Genomic DNA, 20,192 nt, shown 5'->3' on the forward strand with positions numbered 1-20,192 from the left:
CTTTCCAATACAGTAATTCAAAAACGTGAATCTCATCAAGTAGTCTATGTTGGGTGAATTAATTTTCTAAATCGTTAGTGTCATTGAAGGCTCTAAATGCGGGAAATGCTGCGGGAAGTAGAACATTTTTCTATAGTAATTTTGGGTTGCCCTTAGCAACGGGTGTTTTGCAATTTTCAAGGCTTTTGCCTACAGCAGCGATGGGCGTGAGTTTCACTGGCTTCGCTGACTGTGATTGGCTTTGTTTGGCTACTGTAGAGTGAATTTAATTTTTTTTTTGTAATTTTTCATCGTAATACGCTGATTTGCATCACGTCAATCTGTCATGAAACGGCCTACTTTCCTGCACTGCAGGCTGCTTGGGCACGTCAGGAGATAATCATCAATATTAACCTCCTTTTCCCGAGCAGCCTAGATAGCCACGTAGTATTAACACTACGGACTGCCTGTTCCAGTGGTAAAAGTCCACCTCACAAGTGACCCCTAATTTATGGTGTGATGCGTACCGTGCCTAGAAATGAATGGTTAGGGGGGTCTAAATAAAACCTAACCGCTAACGGAGCCGGTGGGGTACCAGGGCGCCCTCCACAGTATTGAGACCTTCCTGTGCTATCCGGAGCAATGGTGCAGGTGACCTTGTGTTTCTCCGAGATAATCGGCTGCCCTTCTTCAGTCTCTATCCTGAGGCTTAATAAGGGTGGGATTATGAATATGTTGACATTTAATTTAAATTATCACCTATATGGATTCGCATTATGCGTTTTACACAGTGTATTCTGTGCTCTTTTGCCTTTGGCGATTTTAAATAGATACCGATCTGGTTTTTTCGTTGCTGGTCTTTTTCGTGCTGAGATTGCAAAAAGCTTAATCGTGCCTAGTTTGGGTAGTGGCTACGGTTAGGTTAGCTCAGATCAATCTTCAGCATAAAAGAACAGCAACGATCAATCTTTTCAGACTCATGCAAAATGGTGCAGCCCAAGTGGCGCTAGTTCAAGAACCCTACTTTCGTAGAGGAAACTTCTATCTAGGTAACCTTGTGGACCCAGTTTTTGCTACTTTCAGCAAACTTGAAATGACAAACTCGCGCTCCATGCCCCGCGCATGCGTGCTCGTTAATAAAGCAATCGTTGCTACACTCATTTCTGAGTTAACTACCAGAGATGTATGTGCTGTCACAATCGATGTTTCTGTTGGTGACCTCAACAGGAAATACGTCTATTGTTCGGTATATTTACCACATGATGAACCATCCCCAACGGATGATTTCAAACGAGTTGTCGTACACTGCGTACCAAAAGGCCTTCCGCTGATTGTGGGCAGTGATGCCAATGCTCATCACATCATCTGGGGCAGCTCAAATATCAATTTGAGAGGCTCCAGTCTGATGGAATTCTTAAGTAGTACAGACCTTGGATTACTTAACATAGGCAATCGCCCAACCTTCGTGGTTTCTAATAGAGAAGAAGTGTTAGACATAACGCTCTGCTCGAATAGAATCAGTCACAAGTTGACGAATTGGCATGTATCAGATGAGGAATCATTATATGATCATCGCTACATCTTCTTTGAACATTCAAACGTAACTGCGCAGACTTTGCGTTTTAGGAATCCCCGCTCAACAAACTGGGAACTCTACATTGAATTGGTTCAAAACATGTTTTGAAAAAGCTACTTGTAAGCAGTTTTGCTACCGGGTATATTCCCAAATCCTGGCGTGATATTACTGTAAAGTTTATCCCGAAAGGAGGACGTGCGTCGTATGAAGAAGCAATGAGTTTTAGACCAATCAATCTGACCTCTTTTCTTCTGAAATGTCTGGAACGCATTATCGATCATCACATCAGTGATGTTTATTTGGCAAACATGCCTCTTCATGTGAATCAACATGCTTACCAATCTGGAAAGTCCACTGTGACTCTTTTACACAAAGTTGTATACGATATCGAGAAAGCATTCGCTCAGAAGCAATCCTGCTTGGGTGTTTTCTTGGATATTGAGGGTGCCTTTGATAACGTGTCTTTCGATGCCATATTGGAAGCCGCACGAAACCATGGGCTACCTACAATGATTACCAATTAGATTCATCAAATGCTCAAAAACCGACATCTCTTCTCGACATTGCGTCAAGCAGCGATTCGAAAATTGAGTGTTTGCGGATGCCCCCAAGGGGGAGTCTTGTCACCACTTTTGTGGAATCTCGTAGCAGATACGCTATTGAGGCAACTCAATAATTGCGGTTTTCTAACTTATGGATTTACCGACGACTATCTAGCTCTGATAGTTGGTATGTGCATAAGCACCCTATTCGACCTGATGCAAAGTGCTCTTCAGGTAGTCGAGAGTAGGTGTCGCCAATATGGCCTTTCGGTTAACCCGAATAAAACATCTATTGTTCTTTTTACGGAAAGACGAAACCGCGATGGAATTCAACCTTAACGTCTTTTTGGCACTGAGATCAATGTGACTGATCAGGTAAAGTATGTCGGAGTCATTCTAGATTCCAAACTTTTATGGACAGCTCACATTGATTTCAGAGTCAAAAAAGCTTGCATGGCCTTCGGTCCATGCCGGCGATCCTTTGGTAAAACTTGGGGCCTCAAACCTAAATATATCAAATGGATTTACACAACAGTTGTTCGACCAATATTGGCATATGGATGTCTTGTGTGGTGGCAAAAGAGCGAAGTGAGAACAATCCAATCAAAATTGGGCCATCTCCAAAGAATGTGCTTGATGGCGATGTCTGGTGCGTTCTCTACAACTCCCACAGCAGCGCTCGAGGCCCTTTTCGACGTTGCGCCACTACACATATATCTTAAACAAGAAGCACTTTCTTGCTCTTACCGTTTATGGGTACTGGATCTACTGGAGAAAAATCCAGTGAATCGAAGATCTACACACACTTCGTTGTTTCCACTTTTGGTGAATTGGGACAAAATTGTCCTTGCTCCAAGTGATCTCACAATTGCTTGTCACTTTCCTTACAGGACATTTACCACACAATTCCCTTCACGGGAAGAGTGGACGTCTGGCTATTTGGAAAGAAGTATATCAAACAATATAGTATGTTACACTGATGGCTCCCTTCTTGAAGGTAGAGCTGGTGCAGGAGTATATTCTCGTGAGCTAAGGCTGAATCAGTTTTACTCACTTGGTAGAAACTGCACCGTTTTTCAGGCGGAAATATTTGCCCTTATGTGTGGAGTGCAATCAGCACTTCAACAGCGCGTAATGGGTAAAGTCATATAGTTCTGTTCAGATAGTCAAGCAGCTATAAAAGCTCTCGCTTCGGCCAACTCAAGGTCGAAGCTTGTTATCGCATGTCGAACTCAAATTGAGGAACTGAATTCAGTCAACTCTGTAAACCTTGTATGGGTACCTGGCCATTCTTCCATCGTTGGAAATGAATTGGCTGATGAGCTAGCTCGCGATGGAGCATCGCATGACTTCATTGGCCCTGAGCCGGCTATTCCAATTTCGAAGTGCTGGGTGAAGCTTCAGATAAATTCTTGGGCGGCAACTCAGCACAAGCAATATTGGAATAGTTTGGAATCATGTCGTCAAACAAAATTGTACATTACTGAGCCATCTCCAAGGGTGGCGAAGTAGTTAACAAATCTGTCAAAGCAGAATTGCAGTCTCTTGGTCAGAGCGTTGACAGGCCACTGCCGACTCAACTATCACATGGCAAATATTCAGTGTGCTGACTCATTTGTGTGTGATAGTTGTGACTCCGATTATGGAACTTCGTATCACCTGATATGTAACTGTCCAGTTTTTGCGCAAATGCGATTCCATTTACTTGGTAAACACTTATTAAGTGAAACTGAATTCAGAAGCCTGAATCTTCAGGACATTCTGTTATTCTTAACCCGCTGTGGTAATGAGCTATAGGCTCTCTTTACGCTCATGCGTTTTGCAGTGCCCTTTTAAGGGCGCTGTTCGAACCCATTGTGGTATGGAGCTACATGCTCTCATTTCGCTTATGCGATCTTCCCTCTTCAAGGGACCCCACTCCTATTTCCTTCCATCTTTCCCTTCCCTTTCCTCTCCCATCGGGTAGATGATGAAATAGGCTCAAATATGGCGATGACACAAATCTCCTAACTGGTGGGGAACGTGCCTTTGGTGCCGGCCTTCTGATAGTGTCATTGAAGGCTCTAAATGCGGGAAATGCTGCGGGAAATAGAACATTTTTCTACAGTAATTTTGGGTTGCCCTTAGCAACGGGTGTTTTACAATTTTCAAGGCTTTTTGCCTACAACAACGATGGGCGGGAGTTTCACTGGCTTCGCTGACTGTGATTGGCTTTGTTTGGCTACTGTAGAGTGAATTTAATTTTTTTTTTGTAATTTCTCTTCGTAATAGGCTGATTTGCATCACGTCAATCTGTCATGAAACGGCCTACTTTCCTGCACTGAAGTATGCAGTGCGGGAATAGCCATTACGCTACTGAAACCAGTGCTGTAATGATTCATTACGCAACGCTTTCTCATTACGCAACTGTTTTTTCAGATGTTGTAAAATAATGGTGAATACATTCTGATATAATTTCTGATGCCCTCAAGTGGTCTTCAACGAAATTGCAAAAAATGTTGTACGTAACTCGTTGCAGAACTCGATTTTTACAGCACTCGTCGTAATTATCCTACTCGGCCAGCCTGGTGCTGTAAAAATCATCATTCTGCAACTTGTTCCGTAAACTACTATTCCCAACCCTGGTTTTAAATTTCAAACTTGACACATTTTATCAACCATGACGTTTACTTCACCAACAAAAACATCAAAGGGGAATTCACTTTTGATACAAAATGTTTCTATCTGACATTTTGAAAGGTTCGATTATAAGGCAACTGATGTACCGTGGCTCACTGTTCATATCGTCAGATTATAGACAACAGTCCTCTACCCCCACACACGATAGTGGCTAGTTTACCATACTGACTGAGATTATACATAGACATAATCCAACTACGGGGAATACTGAGAGAGACACACTTCTGCAAACAAGAGGATAAACTCCACTTACTGCCACCGGCGTTTTGTACGATCCATCTTAAGATGGCACAAAGCACCGACTGACGGTTGGGTGACTAAACGTCGAAAGATGTAACGTCGAATACCAAAAGTCGAAAAGGATAGGCAATCAAAAGGTATAATAGAACGAAAGGACGAAGCGTCAAAAACAGTAAATTTTCAACAACGATTTGCAATGGTTTTTTTTTTTCATAATTCGTTTATAGATTTTTCTTTCTGAAGAGAATATTTTTTTCCCAGAAATTTTTGATTTCTTCAAGTTCTTTTTTAAAAACGTTTTGTCCTTTCGACATTTTTCCCTTCGTCGTTTTTGCATTCGATGTTTCGTCACCCAACCCCGACTGACAACGACGATAAACGAGGTGATACATACCTGAGGTTTCCCTTATTGGTAGCATACTTGATGTGATTGCAAATTGCTTCAAACATTCCGCTGGTGGTCGTAACGTAACGGCAGTCGAAAACCTTTCAGTTGCATGGCAGGTTTGTTGCATCCATTCAGGCCGAGAATGAAGACATCCGGAAGCGATGAGGAGCAATGCAGCGAAATTGATTTGTTAACGATCCATTTCATCGGGAAGTTGAGCATGTAAGTGGAAAGACGTGGAGAAATTGGATGCTTATTAGAATTTTATAACACAAATCGGTGTTTACGTTGAAACTTATTTGATTTAAGAAATTGTTGAAGAATAAGTCATCAGTACTATCTTTTGAGATATGCATTTCAAAAGAAAGCTAACCTTAATAAAAAAAAAACTCATTTCGCGTAGGAATAAAGCCTTCAAGGTTGGAAGCTTTGCAACGGTCTGAGTACAGACGGACAAAGGAAACCCTAAAGAAAACCCAAACATTTTAATTTACATATCTCGACTAAATCTTAACCGTGCCGAGAATGCAAAAACCACCTGCTGCATGCTTCAATTAATCCTCCTGCACCACCCTCAACTCCACTAGACCACCGACACGCCCGGTTCGACTTGGTGCTTCGCCCACAAACCGGTCAGCTGGCAGTCAGTGGGCAGAGATTGTAAGAAAATTGGCTTTTGCCGCAGTTCCTGCCCAACAAAACCAGACCGACCACCGCAATCGCCTTGTCAGGATACTCGGTTCCCATAAATTCCAAGAAACGGGACTCGGTATTAAACGGTGTCTGAGCGCTCTCCATCCTTCACTTTCCAGTGTTCGGTGGCTACGGGTCGCCACTGATATTTGCAAGCGAGGAAATGGTAAGGATACAAATTTAGTCATGACCACGTGTTGCCACTTCGGTTTATGGTTCGGTGACAGATTGAAATGTCCTCTGGGAAACGAAACCAAAAAGATGACAAGACGATGAGCGATATATTCGTAAGTTAAGAAAACCTATACTTTAAAATGTGGACTTTCTTTCGAATTCAATCAAGACGATAGTGTTAACTCTCACCGGAGTACTGTTATCAGGTTGAATTGTTATTATTTCATCACCAACATTTCGAAGGAAAGAATAAATTGTACATTAATGTCTTAAAAACGTAAGGAGAAGTTAATTTCATTGAATGCTATTGAAATTATATAGCAGGATCTACAAATAGAAAAAAAAATCCTCAATTAATCCATTAGGGTGGCGTCCATTTATTACGTAACGCTAAAATTGGAAATTGTTTACCCCCTCCCCCTCCTGCGTAACGCTTTTTGTATGAAAATTTTTAAATTTTTGTATGAGCCGTAACGCTTGAGCCTACTCCCCCCCTCCCCCTAGAGCGTTACGTAATTTGTGGATGCCGCCTAAGTACCGAATAAGTTCACGATTCATAGTAATCACCTGATTCTTTCTGGAGTATCGAAATTTGATAAGCGAATGCAAAAATGGTCAATTAATTGTAAGTCTACGGTAACATTTTTTTATAGTCCACAATAGGTCATATGCAAACAAAATATTAGAATATTGCCATCTTTTCCCAAACTTCAAATGTTGCGAAACTGAAGAAAACCAATTCCAAAAACAGAACATTCAAGAAAAATAGCTTGTCACAGCAAGCAGCAATTAGCAAAACAATTGTAATCTAACTAGCTTCCGAACTCTGTCTGTCGCCTCTGACTCCAAAACAAACCTCTCGAAGATAGAGTAGAGTAATCAAATTTGGAACAAGTCCCGTCAAGGTTCCGAGATTGCCACTCGTTCAAGCAATGAAAATTCTTCTTAAACCAACTGCTAAGCAGAAAATCTTCAAGTGCATTTCAAACTAACAACAGCAGCTGGTAGCAGGTCAACTCTCTCAGTCAGTCGTTTAAGAGGACAAGTTGCACTTGAAAAGGTGCCATTAGAGGAGGTAAGCTTGTCGAACATCGACGGCAACGACGGACGATAGTTTCAGCATAATTTAATTTTCACTTCATGCTCTTCTTCATTTAATTTACACACCTCCTCTCGGCTATTGGACCCCACTCCGAGAAGGGAAAGAAATGGGTGAGAAATTTTCCAAGGAAGCGCTGTGAGCAGCGTCTGCTAATTACATAAAGAGTGTATGACTCACAATTTACATAATTAATGACTTTAAGTATCTCCTTTTTGCAGCAGTTTTTATGAATGGAATTCAATTATTATGAGGGTGTCATTTTGCTATAATTGAATCCGATATTTTAAACGATACTCTTTTATGGATGATGTTGGTTTCCAATTCTTGATTTGCATTGAATTTTATCTTGCTTACCTTCTAATGAAAATTTGAACATCCCTTTGAATGCACGATGTGGTGGAAGATATGGACGTAGCCAGAGGAGGGCAATCAGGGCCTCTCGCCCTGACCGTCATGAGAAATTTATTCGATAAATTATTGCTATCAACCGAAACTTCACACTACCCTCAAAGATCTCCCCGCAGACAAACACATATGACAGTTAAAAGAATTATCATATTGAATATGCTTTTTCATCTCATGTAAAACATGGCTCCATCCCACCCACCACTACCCCGAATGGGTCACTACCCCGAAAGCCATCACTCAGAATGAGCCATTACCCCGAATATTATGAGATACAATGCAGTATGTTGTTTTGCGTGCAGAAATAATGACCATACTGTTATAGAGGATTGACCATTCATGTAAGTATATGCGTCTCTAACGTAGACTGGTAATCAATGGTGTGTAAAATGCGCCGGTAAAATGTTCATCATATATGTTCCCTTCTTTTAAATGTCGGCTATTCTTTCGAAATATCTTGTGGGCAACTATCTTCTTCTTTTTCTTTCTGTCATTGTCATTTTTGACACCCATCCACCGCCTCGTAACCATTTGTATGGAAATTATACATATTTTGTGTGAGGGGTAACATTCCGATGACAACCACCCATAACCCCCTTCAGCGTAATGAAATTTGCGAATAGGCTTCCAACAAAACAAGCCGTTTATTGACCGAGAGCTTTCCTTGTCAATTTACCATTCTTGTACATGTGCCTCTAAGCCCAGGGATGTCAAGGAACTTTTCAATGCAATAAGATCCACCATCTGAGGAATTCGAACCCATACCCTTAATATGCAAGCATTTCACAAGGAATTTTCCCTTATTTCATGAATGAGCTGTTTTTCCAAATTTCCGTTGGATAAGCTAGGCACTAATATCTCCATATGGAACCGCTTATTTTTTTATTTTTTTTGAAAGCAGGATATCCTTAAGGCATTCAATGAAGTAAATCCTGTTAATTTTAATAGGAAATTTCCCCTTCTTTTATCTTCTTGCATTAAAACAGTCAGGGCTCTTTTGGAACTGCTCACCACTTTTCTGACATCAAACACATCTCCTTTTGTGGTTTTCTTTTTGAAATTCAGCTGAATGATCCCACAAACTAACAAAAGCATTACTGTAATTGTGATCAGAGGCCACGGTTTTTCTAACATGTACAAGTGTATGAGCGTTTCTGTGCCACCGTGGATTTTTTTTTTTTTAATATCATTCCAAACATTACATTCATTATTTCTTATATCTAGGTAATCTGTGTTATTATCATCTTAATTTGGTAAAACAAATCTAAGATTTTATTAACATTTTGTTAATAACATATTACATTTCATTTGCCGTAGCAGTTCAGATTTTTTACAGGTGAGTTGATTTCACCTGCTTATAAGAGAAAAAAAAAAACGCTTTGAATATACTTAACCTAACTTAACCTAAACATATAACGCATTAATCGTGGCAATAGAAGATTGTAACGATTTTTGCCTAAAATTATTGATTATTTTATTTGACATTTCTTCCAATGTTTCAACATTGGATATTCTATGTAACTCATTGGTACTATACCAGGGAGGAAGCCTCAGAATCATTTTCAAAATTTTATTTTGAATTCTCTGAAAAGCTTTCTTCCTGGTATTACAACAGCTAGTCCATATTGGTACAGCATACAACATGGCTGGCCTGAAAATTTGTTTGAATATCAAAAGCTTGTTCTTAAGACAAAGTTTTGATTTTCTATTAATAAGGTTATAGAGACATTTTACATATCTGTTACATTTGGCTTGAATGCCATCAATGTGATTTTTGAAAGTTAAATTCTTATCTAGCATGAGCCCTAGATACTTAACTTCATCTGACCAATTTATTGGAATCGCTCTCAACGTGACAACATGTCTACTTGAAGGTTTCAAATAAAGAACTTTTGGTTTATGTGGGAATATTATTAGTTGAGTTTTGGAAGCATTAGGAGAAATCTTCCATTTTTGCAAGTATGAAGAAAAAATATCCAAACTTTTTTGCAATCGACTACAGATGACACGCAGACTTCGTCCTTTGGCGGAGAGGCCTGTGTCATCCGCAAACAAGGATTTTTGACATCCCTGAGGTAACTCAGGTAAGTCAGATGTGAAAATATTGTATAATATTGGTCCCAAAATGCTGCCTTGAGGAACACCAGCTCTTACAGGAAGTCTTTCAGATCTGGAGTTCTGACAATAAACCTGAAGTGTACGATTTGACAGATAACTTTGAATTATTCTAACAATGTATGTTGGAAAATTATAGTTTTTCAATTTCACAATCAAACCTCCATGCCAAACACTGTCGAATACTTTTTCTTTGTCTAGAAGAGCAAGACCAGTAGAGTAGCCTTCAGATTTGTTGGAACGGATCAAATTTGTTACACGTAAAAGTTGATGAGTGGTCGAATGTCCATGGCGGAATCCGAACTGTTCATTGGCAAAAATTGAATTTTCGTTGATGTGGACCATCATTCTGTTCAAAATGACCTTTTCAAAAAGTTTACTGATGGAGGAAAGCAAACTGATTGGACGATAGATAGAAGCTTCTGCAGGATTTTTGTCTGGTTTTAAAATTGGAACAACCTTAGCATTTTTCCATTTGTCAGGAAAATATGCTAATTGAAAACATTTGTTAAATATATCAACCAAAAATGATAAGCTACTTTCTGGAAGTTTCTTGATGAGGATATAGAAAATTCCATCATCGTCAGGAGCTTTCATATTTTTGAATTTTTTAATAATAGTTCTCACTTCTTCCAAATCAGTCTCCCAGGCATTTTCGAAAACGTTATCTTGATTGAGAGTAACTTGATTTTCAATTGGACTAGTAAGTCCTAAATTAAAATTGTGTGCACTTTCAAACTGCATAGCAAGTTTTTGAGCTTTCTCGCAATTAGTTAGTAATAATTTGTTTTCCTCTTTCAATGCCGGTATTGGCTTCTGAGGTTTTTTTCAAGATTTTAGATAATTTCCAAAAGGGCTTAGAGCCAGGGTCCAATTGAGAAATTTTATTTTCAAAATTTTTGTTTCTTAAATCTGCAAAACGTTTCTTGATTTCTTTCTGCAAATCCTGCCATATAATTTTCATAGCAGGATCACGAGTGCGCTGAAATTGCCTTCTCATCACGTTTTTAAGACGGATCAAGAGTATAAGATCATCGTCTATAATCACGGATTCAAATTTTACTTCACATTTTGGAATTGCAATGCTCCGGGCTTCAACAATGGAATTTGTTAAAGTTTCAAGAGCATTGTCAATATCAATTTTAGTTTCTAAAGAAATGTTAACATCAAGATTAGAGTCAACATACGTTTCATATATATTCCAGACGGCTCATAAATAATTGAAAGTGGAGCTGATAGGATTGAGAATCGCTTCATGCGATATTTGAAATGTAACAGGGACATGATCAGAATCAAAATCAGCATGAGTAACTAATTGGCTACAAAGATAACTAGAGTCGGTTAAGACCAAGTCAATCGTAGATGGATTTCTAGAAGAGGAAAAGCATGTAGGGCTATCAGGGTATTGAATTGAGAAATATCCTGAAGAGCACTCATCAAATAAAATTCTGCCGTTGGGATTACTTTGAGAATTATTCCATGACCGATGTTTGGCATTAAAGTCATGACAAAAATTTTTGACTTATTGCGAGTCAATTTTCGCATGTCAGTTTGAAGCAAATTAACTTGCTGTCCAGAGCATTGAAAAGGCAAATAGGCAGCTATGAAAGTATATTTACCAAACTGTGTTTCAACAGAAACACCTAAAGTTTCAAAAACTTTAGTTTCTAATGACGAAAACAGTTGATGTTTTATACGCCTATGAATGATGATTGCAACTCCCCCACATGCCCCATCAAGTCGATCATTACGATAAACAAAAAAGTTAGGATCTTTTTTTAGTTTGGATCCAGGTTTTATAAGTTTCGGTAATAACTGCTATATGCACGTTATTAACTGTAAGAAAATTAAACAGCTCGTCCTCTTTACCATTCAGAGAACGAGCATTCCAATTTTAAATATTTAAATTATTATTTGGATCCATTAGAAAAACGTAATCCAATAACAATTTGATTTGTAAATTTTACACCTACTTGGACTGCTTCAGTCATAGTGGTGGCTTTGAACATTGCATCAATCATTAGATTCAATTGTTCAGTTAGAAAATTAAAATCAGAGGCAGACATATCATCTGATGATTTCCCATTGGAATTTTTGGTAGACGAAGAAGCTGAGTAGGAGTTACCTGTGGCGGTAGGGTTTTTTCCATTTGATTTGAAACAAGTAGAATGGGTACTCATGGAAGGAATAGGGGAAGAGTTCAAATTACCTGCTACGATATCGGCAAAGGATTTACCGTGGGTAGATACATTCGAAATTGAAGCGATCGTTAACTGAAAAATGAGCATTGTTCGATAATCTACCAGGCAAATTCCGGAAACGACCGTTATCGTAACGGATATTATCCTTCATCTGCCTGGCACGAGCCTCAACGACTCTCTTGCGTGAAGGGCATTCCCAAAAGTTAGCTTTATGAGGGCCCTTGCAATTGGCGCATTCAAACTTTGTGGTATCTTCTTTCACAGGACAGACGTCCTTAGCGTGAGAAGAACCTCCGCAAATCATGCATTTAGCATCCATGCGACAATGTTTTGTGCCATGACCCCACTTTTGGCACCGACGGCACTAAGTGGGGTTCTGGTAATTTCCTCCAGGTTTCTGGAAATGTTCCCATGTCACACGGACATCGAACATAAGTTTAGCTTTTTCTAAAGCTTTAATATTATTCAGTTCTTTTTTGTTAAAGTGAACTAAATAATATTCTTGAGAAAGCCCTTTCCGAACAATGCCAGATTGGGTTCTCTTTTTCATAATGATTACTTGGACTGGGGAAAATCCAAGTAAATCATTTATTCCATTTTTGATCTCTTCAGGTGACTTATAGTCACTTGATAGACCTTTCAAGACAACTTTGAACAAACGTTCAGTTTTGTCGTCATAAGTAAAAAAGTTGTGCTTCTTCTCTTCAAGATGTCTGAGAAGAAGTTCACGATCTTTAAGAGTTTCCGGCAAAACGCGACAGTCTCTTTTCTTTGCGATTTGGAAAGAAACCTTGATTCCCCTAATGGAGTTCAAGATCTCCTGCCTAAATCCCCCAAATTCGGAACAACTGACCACGATAGGCGGCACTCTTTGCTTGCTCACTTGAATCAAAGAGCCTGGGCTAGAGGCTGCTTCAATTTGGTGTTCGGAAAATTTGTCTAGAGCATCGAACTGATTGCTCATTTCGATACAATTATTCATTTCACCCTTGGAAGAAAGGTAGCATTCCGGGGAAGCGTCCTTTCTTCCATTCTTGCCACGTGTAGTGACAGTTTTAAAACCCATTTTTTTGGAAGGAAGTAGTGAATTCAGAGATTCACCCTTCCTTTTGTTAGTTGTTGATACCATGTTTAGTTAATAAACGAGAAAGACGTGACCTTCGAGTGGTTTTTTCCCAAGACGGTGTCCAAGAAGGATTACCACCGCTAGCTTTCGCCAACGGGTCCAACGAAAAATCGAAGGCACGGGTCCAAACAAGGATCGTAAAGGGATCAATAGTAGAAAAAATAGTACTGAAAAGTACTGTTTAAGTAGCACTGAAAAGTACCGTTTTTAATTTTAGCACTGAAAAGTACTGTTTTATTGCTTTAGGTAGTTTTTAAGAAAACTTCCAAGAGCAGAGAGAATTCGTGTGCGCACAGCACGAAGGTACGATGCGCACTGTGCCACCGTGGAATGATGGTCTATAAAGTTGGTTTTTATACGGATTCCATAGAACAACACTTGCAGCGATAATATCAGGGTGATCTTCTTTTACCATCGTTTATGAAACAAAATCTTCTAGAAGATCTTAATGCTAGTTGTTGACATCTTAAATGAGTTGAGTGAAGGAAGTGGGTAGCAGCGTCCAAAACGAAACTTTACTACATCCTTATGTTGTGCTTATTATAGCTAACCTTTTCATAACTAATTCACCCTTCTTTTTGAAATAGGCTGTTCTTCATAGCATTGCAGTGTAGCTGTGTTGATCTCATCAAAACTAGAGGATAAGCACAAACGAAACTTAGTATGTTTAATGAAAATCTAGCTCCATTTTAATCTTCTAATATTTTAATGATTCATTGTTCAACTAAACTTGTTTAACCCTCTAATACCCAAATTTTTATATTCGATCTAAATATCATTTTTAATTGTCTAAAATCGTTCTAAACACGTTTTGGGCAATGATTTATTTTTATTCGCAATTCTATGAATTTTGGTTTTTGATTTTTATAATTTTTATTTTCGAATATTCCTATCCTTTTTCATTGTTTCTTGAAGCCTCTTCTAGCTACTGATTTTTGACAATAATAATAATTCAAGTTTTTACGGTTCTCTTAAAATTATCAATTTTTTGATATTCTTCTGGAAATATTTTTTTTTACATGTAAATAACGGAAAAACAGGTTTGAAATTACAGTCAACTCTTCATAACTCGATATTGAAGGGACCATCGAGTTAGGGAGGTATCGAGTTATAGAACACAAAACCATTGCAAAAGCGATCCAAGGGACCATCGAGGTAGCCATGAAAACCAATTTTTACTATGGTTCTCTAACTCGATATCGAGTAAGGGAGAGATGACTATATTTTAATACCCCAAGCTGTTCTTCTGTGATAGGTTGATAGTAGAAAAATATTAAAGCTACATCGGAAAAAAACTAGCCTCCATGCGATCCAAGATGACGGAAGTTAACTGCGTTCCAGCTCCGATTATAGAACCCATTGAAGATTTCGTAGTTAACCGTTCGACGCAGCAGTTCACCGTAGAGCAATTGACACACCTCAACAAGGGGCTAGGATATGCGGTGACTACGAAGCCTGGCGTGGAGAAAATCGTCGTAACCATGGAAACAGCGATCATCCAAACCGCACCAATAAAGGACCAGAACACAACGAGGAACATCGTAGCAAAGGCCATTACAACAGGACAACGAAGCAGGGCAGACAAGGACGAGACGAGGATCGTGAAAGAACTTAAGGATAAACCAGTGTTCTACATCAAGGCGGATAAAGTCAACGGATTACGACAATCAAATGGCGAAAAAGATCAACGATGGCCCCTACCGACATTTGAGAGTAGATCCACTAACCGGACTCATCAAGCTCTCGGACAAAACCCTGAAGGACTGCAAGGCAATTATTGGCGATGTTCGTTTGAAAGAGTCAAACCCCATTCTTCCACGGATTAAAGGACTACCGAAGATTCACAAACCGGGAAAGGAAATGCGAGAAATCATCTCGGCCGACGGATCCCTCACTCAAAAACTAGCGAAACGGTTAGTCAAGGAATTCCAGAGTACCGTAATCCGGGGTAACATTGATCATTTTTTTTAGTTTTTCTTAAATTTTTCATTTCACAATACAAATGTTACAAGTTTCATATTTTTAAAACAAGTACTGGCACCCACCGCTCCTAACTATGTACTTTATTTTGTTTTTCGAAAGATTTAAACATGTTTAAATAAATGTTTTAAGTGATTTTTTGATTCAGCTGATATGGGGTAACATTGATCACCCAAGTAAACAACGTTCGCTAATATTGGAAATGTCGTTACTTACTAAAATCAGGGCCCCTGAAACCGAATATGAAGACCAAACTCTTACAAGTCATTTACTTTTTGAGTTATTTCAAAATTAAAAACACCTTGAACCGCGGAATACGCCTAAAAGTAGGCAATTTCCTCAGGAAATACTACATTCGTAATAGTAATTAGTTAATGTTGCCTAATTGAATAAACTTATGAAAGATTTGACAACGGAATCGTTTGCGCGGTGCCATTTTTAGTAACACCCGCATTTTCCTTGATCACATCGTCTGCAGAACTCATGTGAGACATGAATTTTCGGTAGTGTCAGTGAAAATGATAGAAATCATTGTTTCAAAAAGTTGACAAATTTGCGCATGAACTAAACGCAATTTTGGCAAAAACCTTAATTATCATTAGCTTATGAATATACGAAAGAGAGGCACCATTCATGGTTCGAACATGTTTCATCAATAAATCTTTATTTGAACGTTTAACAAGATGAGTCATCCCGATCAATGCAACCCCGCTGATCAATGTTACCCCGGATTACGGTATGCCGAATCCATTCCCCACTAGGTCAGTTAAAAACACCCAGGAGTTCTCCCAGAAACTATTAGAGTCAGGACACATCGAGGATGACGAGATGATGGTTTCTTTCGACGTAGCGGCTCTTTTCCCCAGCGTTCCAGTAAAGGATTCCCTAAATCTTCTCGAGGACTGGTTATTACCCCAAAGGACGGATGCAGCATGGAAAGGAAAGGTCAGGACATACATGAGGTTGGCAAGATTGTGCATGGACAAAAACTACTTTCAATTTCGACGAAATTTCTTCAAACAGACGAAAGGAGCCCCCATGGGAAACCCTCTCTCCCCGTTTTTGTGCGAACTATTCATGGCGAATTTTGAGGAAACTTTAAAGAAACAAAGAGTATTACCGGCTAAATGGTGGAGATATGTCGACGACATTTTCAGCGTTATCAAGCGGAACGATCTGGCTAAAATTTTGGATACAATCAACAGCGTACATAAGGATATCAAGTTCACCCACGAGGAGGAGAAGGATGGAAAACTACCATTTTTGGATCTACTTGTCACCAGGGAAGAAAGTTCATCTTACAACTTCGAAATCTACAGGAAGCCTACAAACACCCCCTTACATATCGAATCATTCGTTCTAGCATAAGATGGCAGCGTTTCACCACATGATCCACAGGATGCAGACTTTTCCCCTCAGCGAAGACGGAAAGACCAAGGAACTGGAATATATCCACGAGACGGCAAGGATCAACGGATACAAGGAAAGGACGATAAAAGCCATCATCGGCAAAAAGGAAAGACAGCAAATTCGGAGTGCTTTGACGACACTAACCCCTATCACCGAACCCATGAAGAGAGTCTCCATCCCATACGATGTACACATCAGCAAACAGCTCCGCCCAAAGCTAAGGAATTTCGGAATCGATTTGGTATTTTCCAGCAGAGACAACCAACTTAGGACTTCGTTAGGCTCTACACGGATAAAAATCTGATCCCCACACCATGATTTACAAATCATGAAATTCATAAATTGGTTAGGTCATGATATCAGGATCACAAATCATGGTTCCTGGAGTCATAATCATGATTCCTCATAAGCGTAACATCCAGTGTGAAAACACTAAGCGGCGCACTTTGCTTCATAATATTCGTATCGATCATCCTCAATGCAAGATGACAAAGCGGTTGAGTAGTAGAGTACGTGCCTCACAATCGGAAGGTTCTTGGATCGAATTTCAAAGCATGCTATTTTAACTTTTTTTTTTATTTTGTCGATCATAAACGGATGCGCGACTCAGCATTTTTGGCATTTGAATTGCTGAATTTTCTGTATTACACGTTAAATAAACAACATGCATTTTTAAGTTATATAAGAATACAATTATTCACAAGTACAAAATACAAAAAAGTTACAAAAGTCATAAAAAACTATTCTTATATGCGTGTCATGAGTCAAGGTTTAAGCCAAAAATGAAATTATTTTGATTTCTGAGCTACGAACAAATACACAAAATTCCAAACTGTCCAAAGGCGGGGTTGGGTATTAGAAGTTTAATACTCATAAGGAATCGTACAATTTTCTCCCCATCTTCTAATCAGAATTACTCTCAAAATGTTATGGATTCGAGGTAATGGCGTTCGGGGTAGTGTCGGACTCTATGACAAATTGCAAAATATTTCTTATCGTTATTTTACTAAATCACACATAACTTCTGATGAACAAACATACCCCTCCGATTTTTTCACATTTTGTGTAAAACTAGCTTAGTTTTCCAAGTATGCAAAAACTTTTAAAATCGGTGGTTGTGAACAGCATGAAAAATCATGTTATCCGATAAAATTCAATATGACGGCCAAATATATTTATTTTTTCAAATGATGCTTCTGTGTTTTCTCTTTACAAAACCATGATATTGTGAAGCGGTTGTTGAAGAAATTTCTGAGTTATGTCAGTTTGAGTGAGCTAAGCATTATCGAAAATCGAGTCCTCAAAAACTGTTTCAATTATAACTACCAAGGGGCCCATCAATGAGACCAACCGAATGCAGTATTTTTTTTACTCGACAGGAGCTTTCGAATGAGGATAAATTTGAACATTTTGAAAAACCAGGTGTAAATAGTAGGCCAGTCTCAGCGAGAATTACTCAATCTGAATTTCAGATTTATATTCAGAATTTCAGTAGATTTCGGCAGGGATCTCAGGTTTCCAGTGTGGATGCTTAGATTCCCGAGTGGATCCTGGTATTCTAGTGTAGACTCTGGTAATCCGGTGGGAAGCCTAGTGTTCCAGTGTTAATCCTGGTATTCCACTGTGTGTCCTGTGAATTCAATATGAACCCTGGGTTTCCAGTGTGAATGCGGAGATTACAGTGTAGATCTTTATATTGCAATACGTATACTGATGTTCAAATGTGGATCCTAGAATTTCAGTATGAACTTAAAAATCTAGTGTAGATTTGGGATTCCGGTGTGAATGTTTGGATTCCAGTAAAAAAGCTGGGATAACAATGTTCAGTCTGAAGTTTAAGTGTGGATCCTGGTATTCCAGTATGGGCTCTGCGATTCCAGTGTGGATCCTCGTGTTTCAGTGTAACTCCTGGTATTCTAGTGTACATCCTGGGATTGAAATATTTATCCTAGGATTACAGTGGAAATGTGAAGTTGCTTATGTGGACGCTGGGATTCCAGTGTGAAACCTGGGATTCCAGTGCGGATTCTAGAATATCAATATGGATCCGAGTAAGTCAATGTGGATTCTTGGATTCCATTATGGATTCTGGATGTCCAGTGTTGATTCTGAGGCTCTAGTGGTGATCCTGGTGTTACACTATGGATCTTGGTGTTCCAGTGTGTATTTAAAGATTATAGCGTCTATCTTGGGATTGTTGTTTGGATCATGAGGTTCTAGTGTGGATCTTTAGATTGCAGTGTGGATCCTTAGATTGCAGTGAGGATACTGGTATTCCGAAGTGTTTTCAGGATATTCATTGCGCATGCTGGGACTCTAGTGTGTATCTTGGAACCCCAGTGTAGATCAAAGGACTCCAGCGTAGGTCTTGGGATTCCAGTGTCTATCTTGGAATATCAGTGTGGATCTTGTAGTTTCAGTGTCAATCCTAGGATTTCCAGTGTGAATCCTGAGATTTCAGGTGGATATTGGGATACCAATGGGGATATTCGGATTTTAAATTGGATCCTATAAATCCATTGTGGATCCTGGGGTTTAAGTAGGGATCAGAGGTCTCTAGTTTGGATCTACAAACAATGTACATCCTGTGAGTCAATTGTGGATTCTGGGATTTCAGTGTCAATACTGGGATTCTCGTGTGGATTTTGGTATTTTAGTGTGGATCATGGGATTTTAGTGTGGATCCTGAGTTTCCAGTGTGAATTCTGGTATTTAAGTGTGGATCCTGGTATTGCAGTGAAGATTTTGGGACTCCAGGATCCTGGATCTTTGGAATCCATTGGGGATCCTGGGATTCCAGTGTGCATGCTGGGAATCTAGCTTGGATCATGGGACTGCAATATGGATCCAGGTGTTTCAGTCTAGATCCTAGAGTTTCAGCGTGAATCCTGGGATTCTAGTGTGGATTATCTTACTGAATTGTGGATATTGGGATTCCAGTATAGTTTGTTGTAGTCCAGTGTGGATCTTAGGTCTGTTGTGTGGTTCGCAGTGGCAGAGTGAATATTGGGATTTTATGTTGATTTCTGGTATTACAGTTTGGACCCTTGGATTGCATCGTGGGTCGTGGAATTCCAGTGTGAAACCTAAGATTTCAATGAGAATCTTGAAATTCCAGTGTCTCTGAGGAGATTACTCCAGGTACTCGTCTGTCAAGAAGCTTAAACTCTGTTTATGATATCGTCGGAATTCCCTTACTATTTGTTTTGCGTTATTGCAGAATTTCATCCATCGATGCTTATCCATCGATTCTAAGAAGTAAGCCTTATTTACTACTTAGAAGAAATTGCAGTAATTTTCTAAAGCGACTTTCTTTTGAAATTTATTATTTATTTATTTTTATTTTATCGATATTAGAGAGATTTACAGCCAAAGGCTGTTCTTTTGAAATTACATTTCTTCCAACTGTTTACAGCGATCATTACAAGGGCGCTTTTTTTGATCGATTCCTTGAATTTCTCAGGCCAAAATATATTTGCAGCATCAAATCAAGTTTTACCAGAAAAAGACGATTTCTGCAAGATTTTTTGTACAAGTATTCGAAGGATTTCTTCAAAATTACCACCAGGAATTTCTTTACCA

General features: G+C 39.1%; 1 protein-coding gene across 2 annotated transcripts in view; it reads right to left on the reverse strand.

Moving 5' to 3' along the window:
• LOC5572370 (nitric oxide synthase) overlaps positions 1-20,192 on the reverse strand; it is a 445,274-nt gene that overhangs the window by 129,363 nt on the left and 295,719 nt on the right. For both annotated transcript variants that reach the window (XM_021847903.1, XM_021847904.1), the window contains one exon: positions 5,411-5,502. In XM_021847903.1, the coding sequence (XP_021703595.1) occupies positions 5,411-5,502 (92 nt within the window). The remainder of the gene's footprint in view (positions 1-5,410; positions 5,503-20,192) is intronic.

Source organism: Aedes aegypti, chromosome 2 (genome assembly GCF_002204515.2).
Source record: "Aedes aegypti strain LVP_AGWG chromosome 2, AaegL5.0 Primary Assembly, whole genome shotgun sequence".
NCBI lineage: Eukaryota > Metazoa > Arthropoda > Insecta > Diptera > Culicidae > Aedes > Aedes aegypti.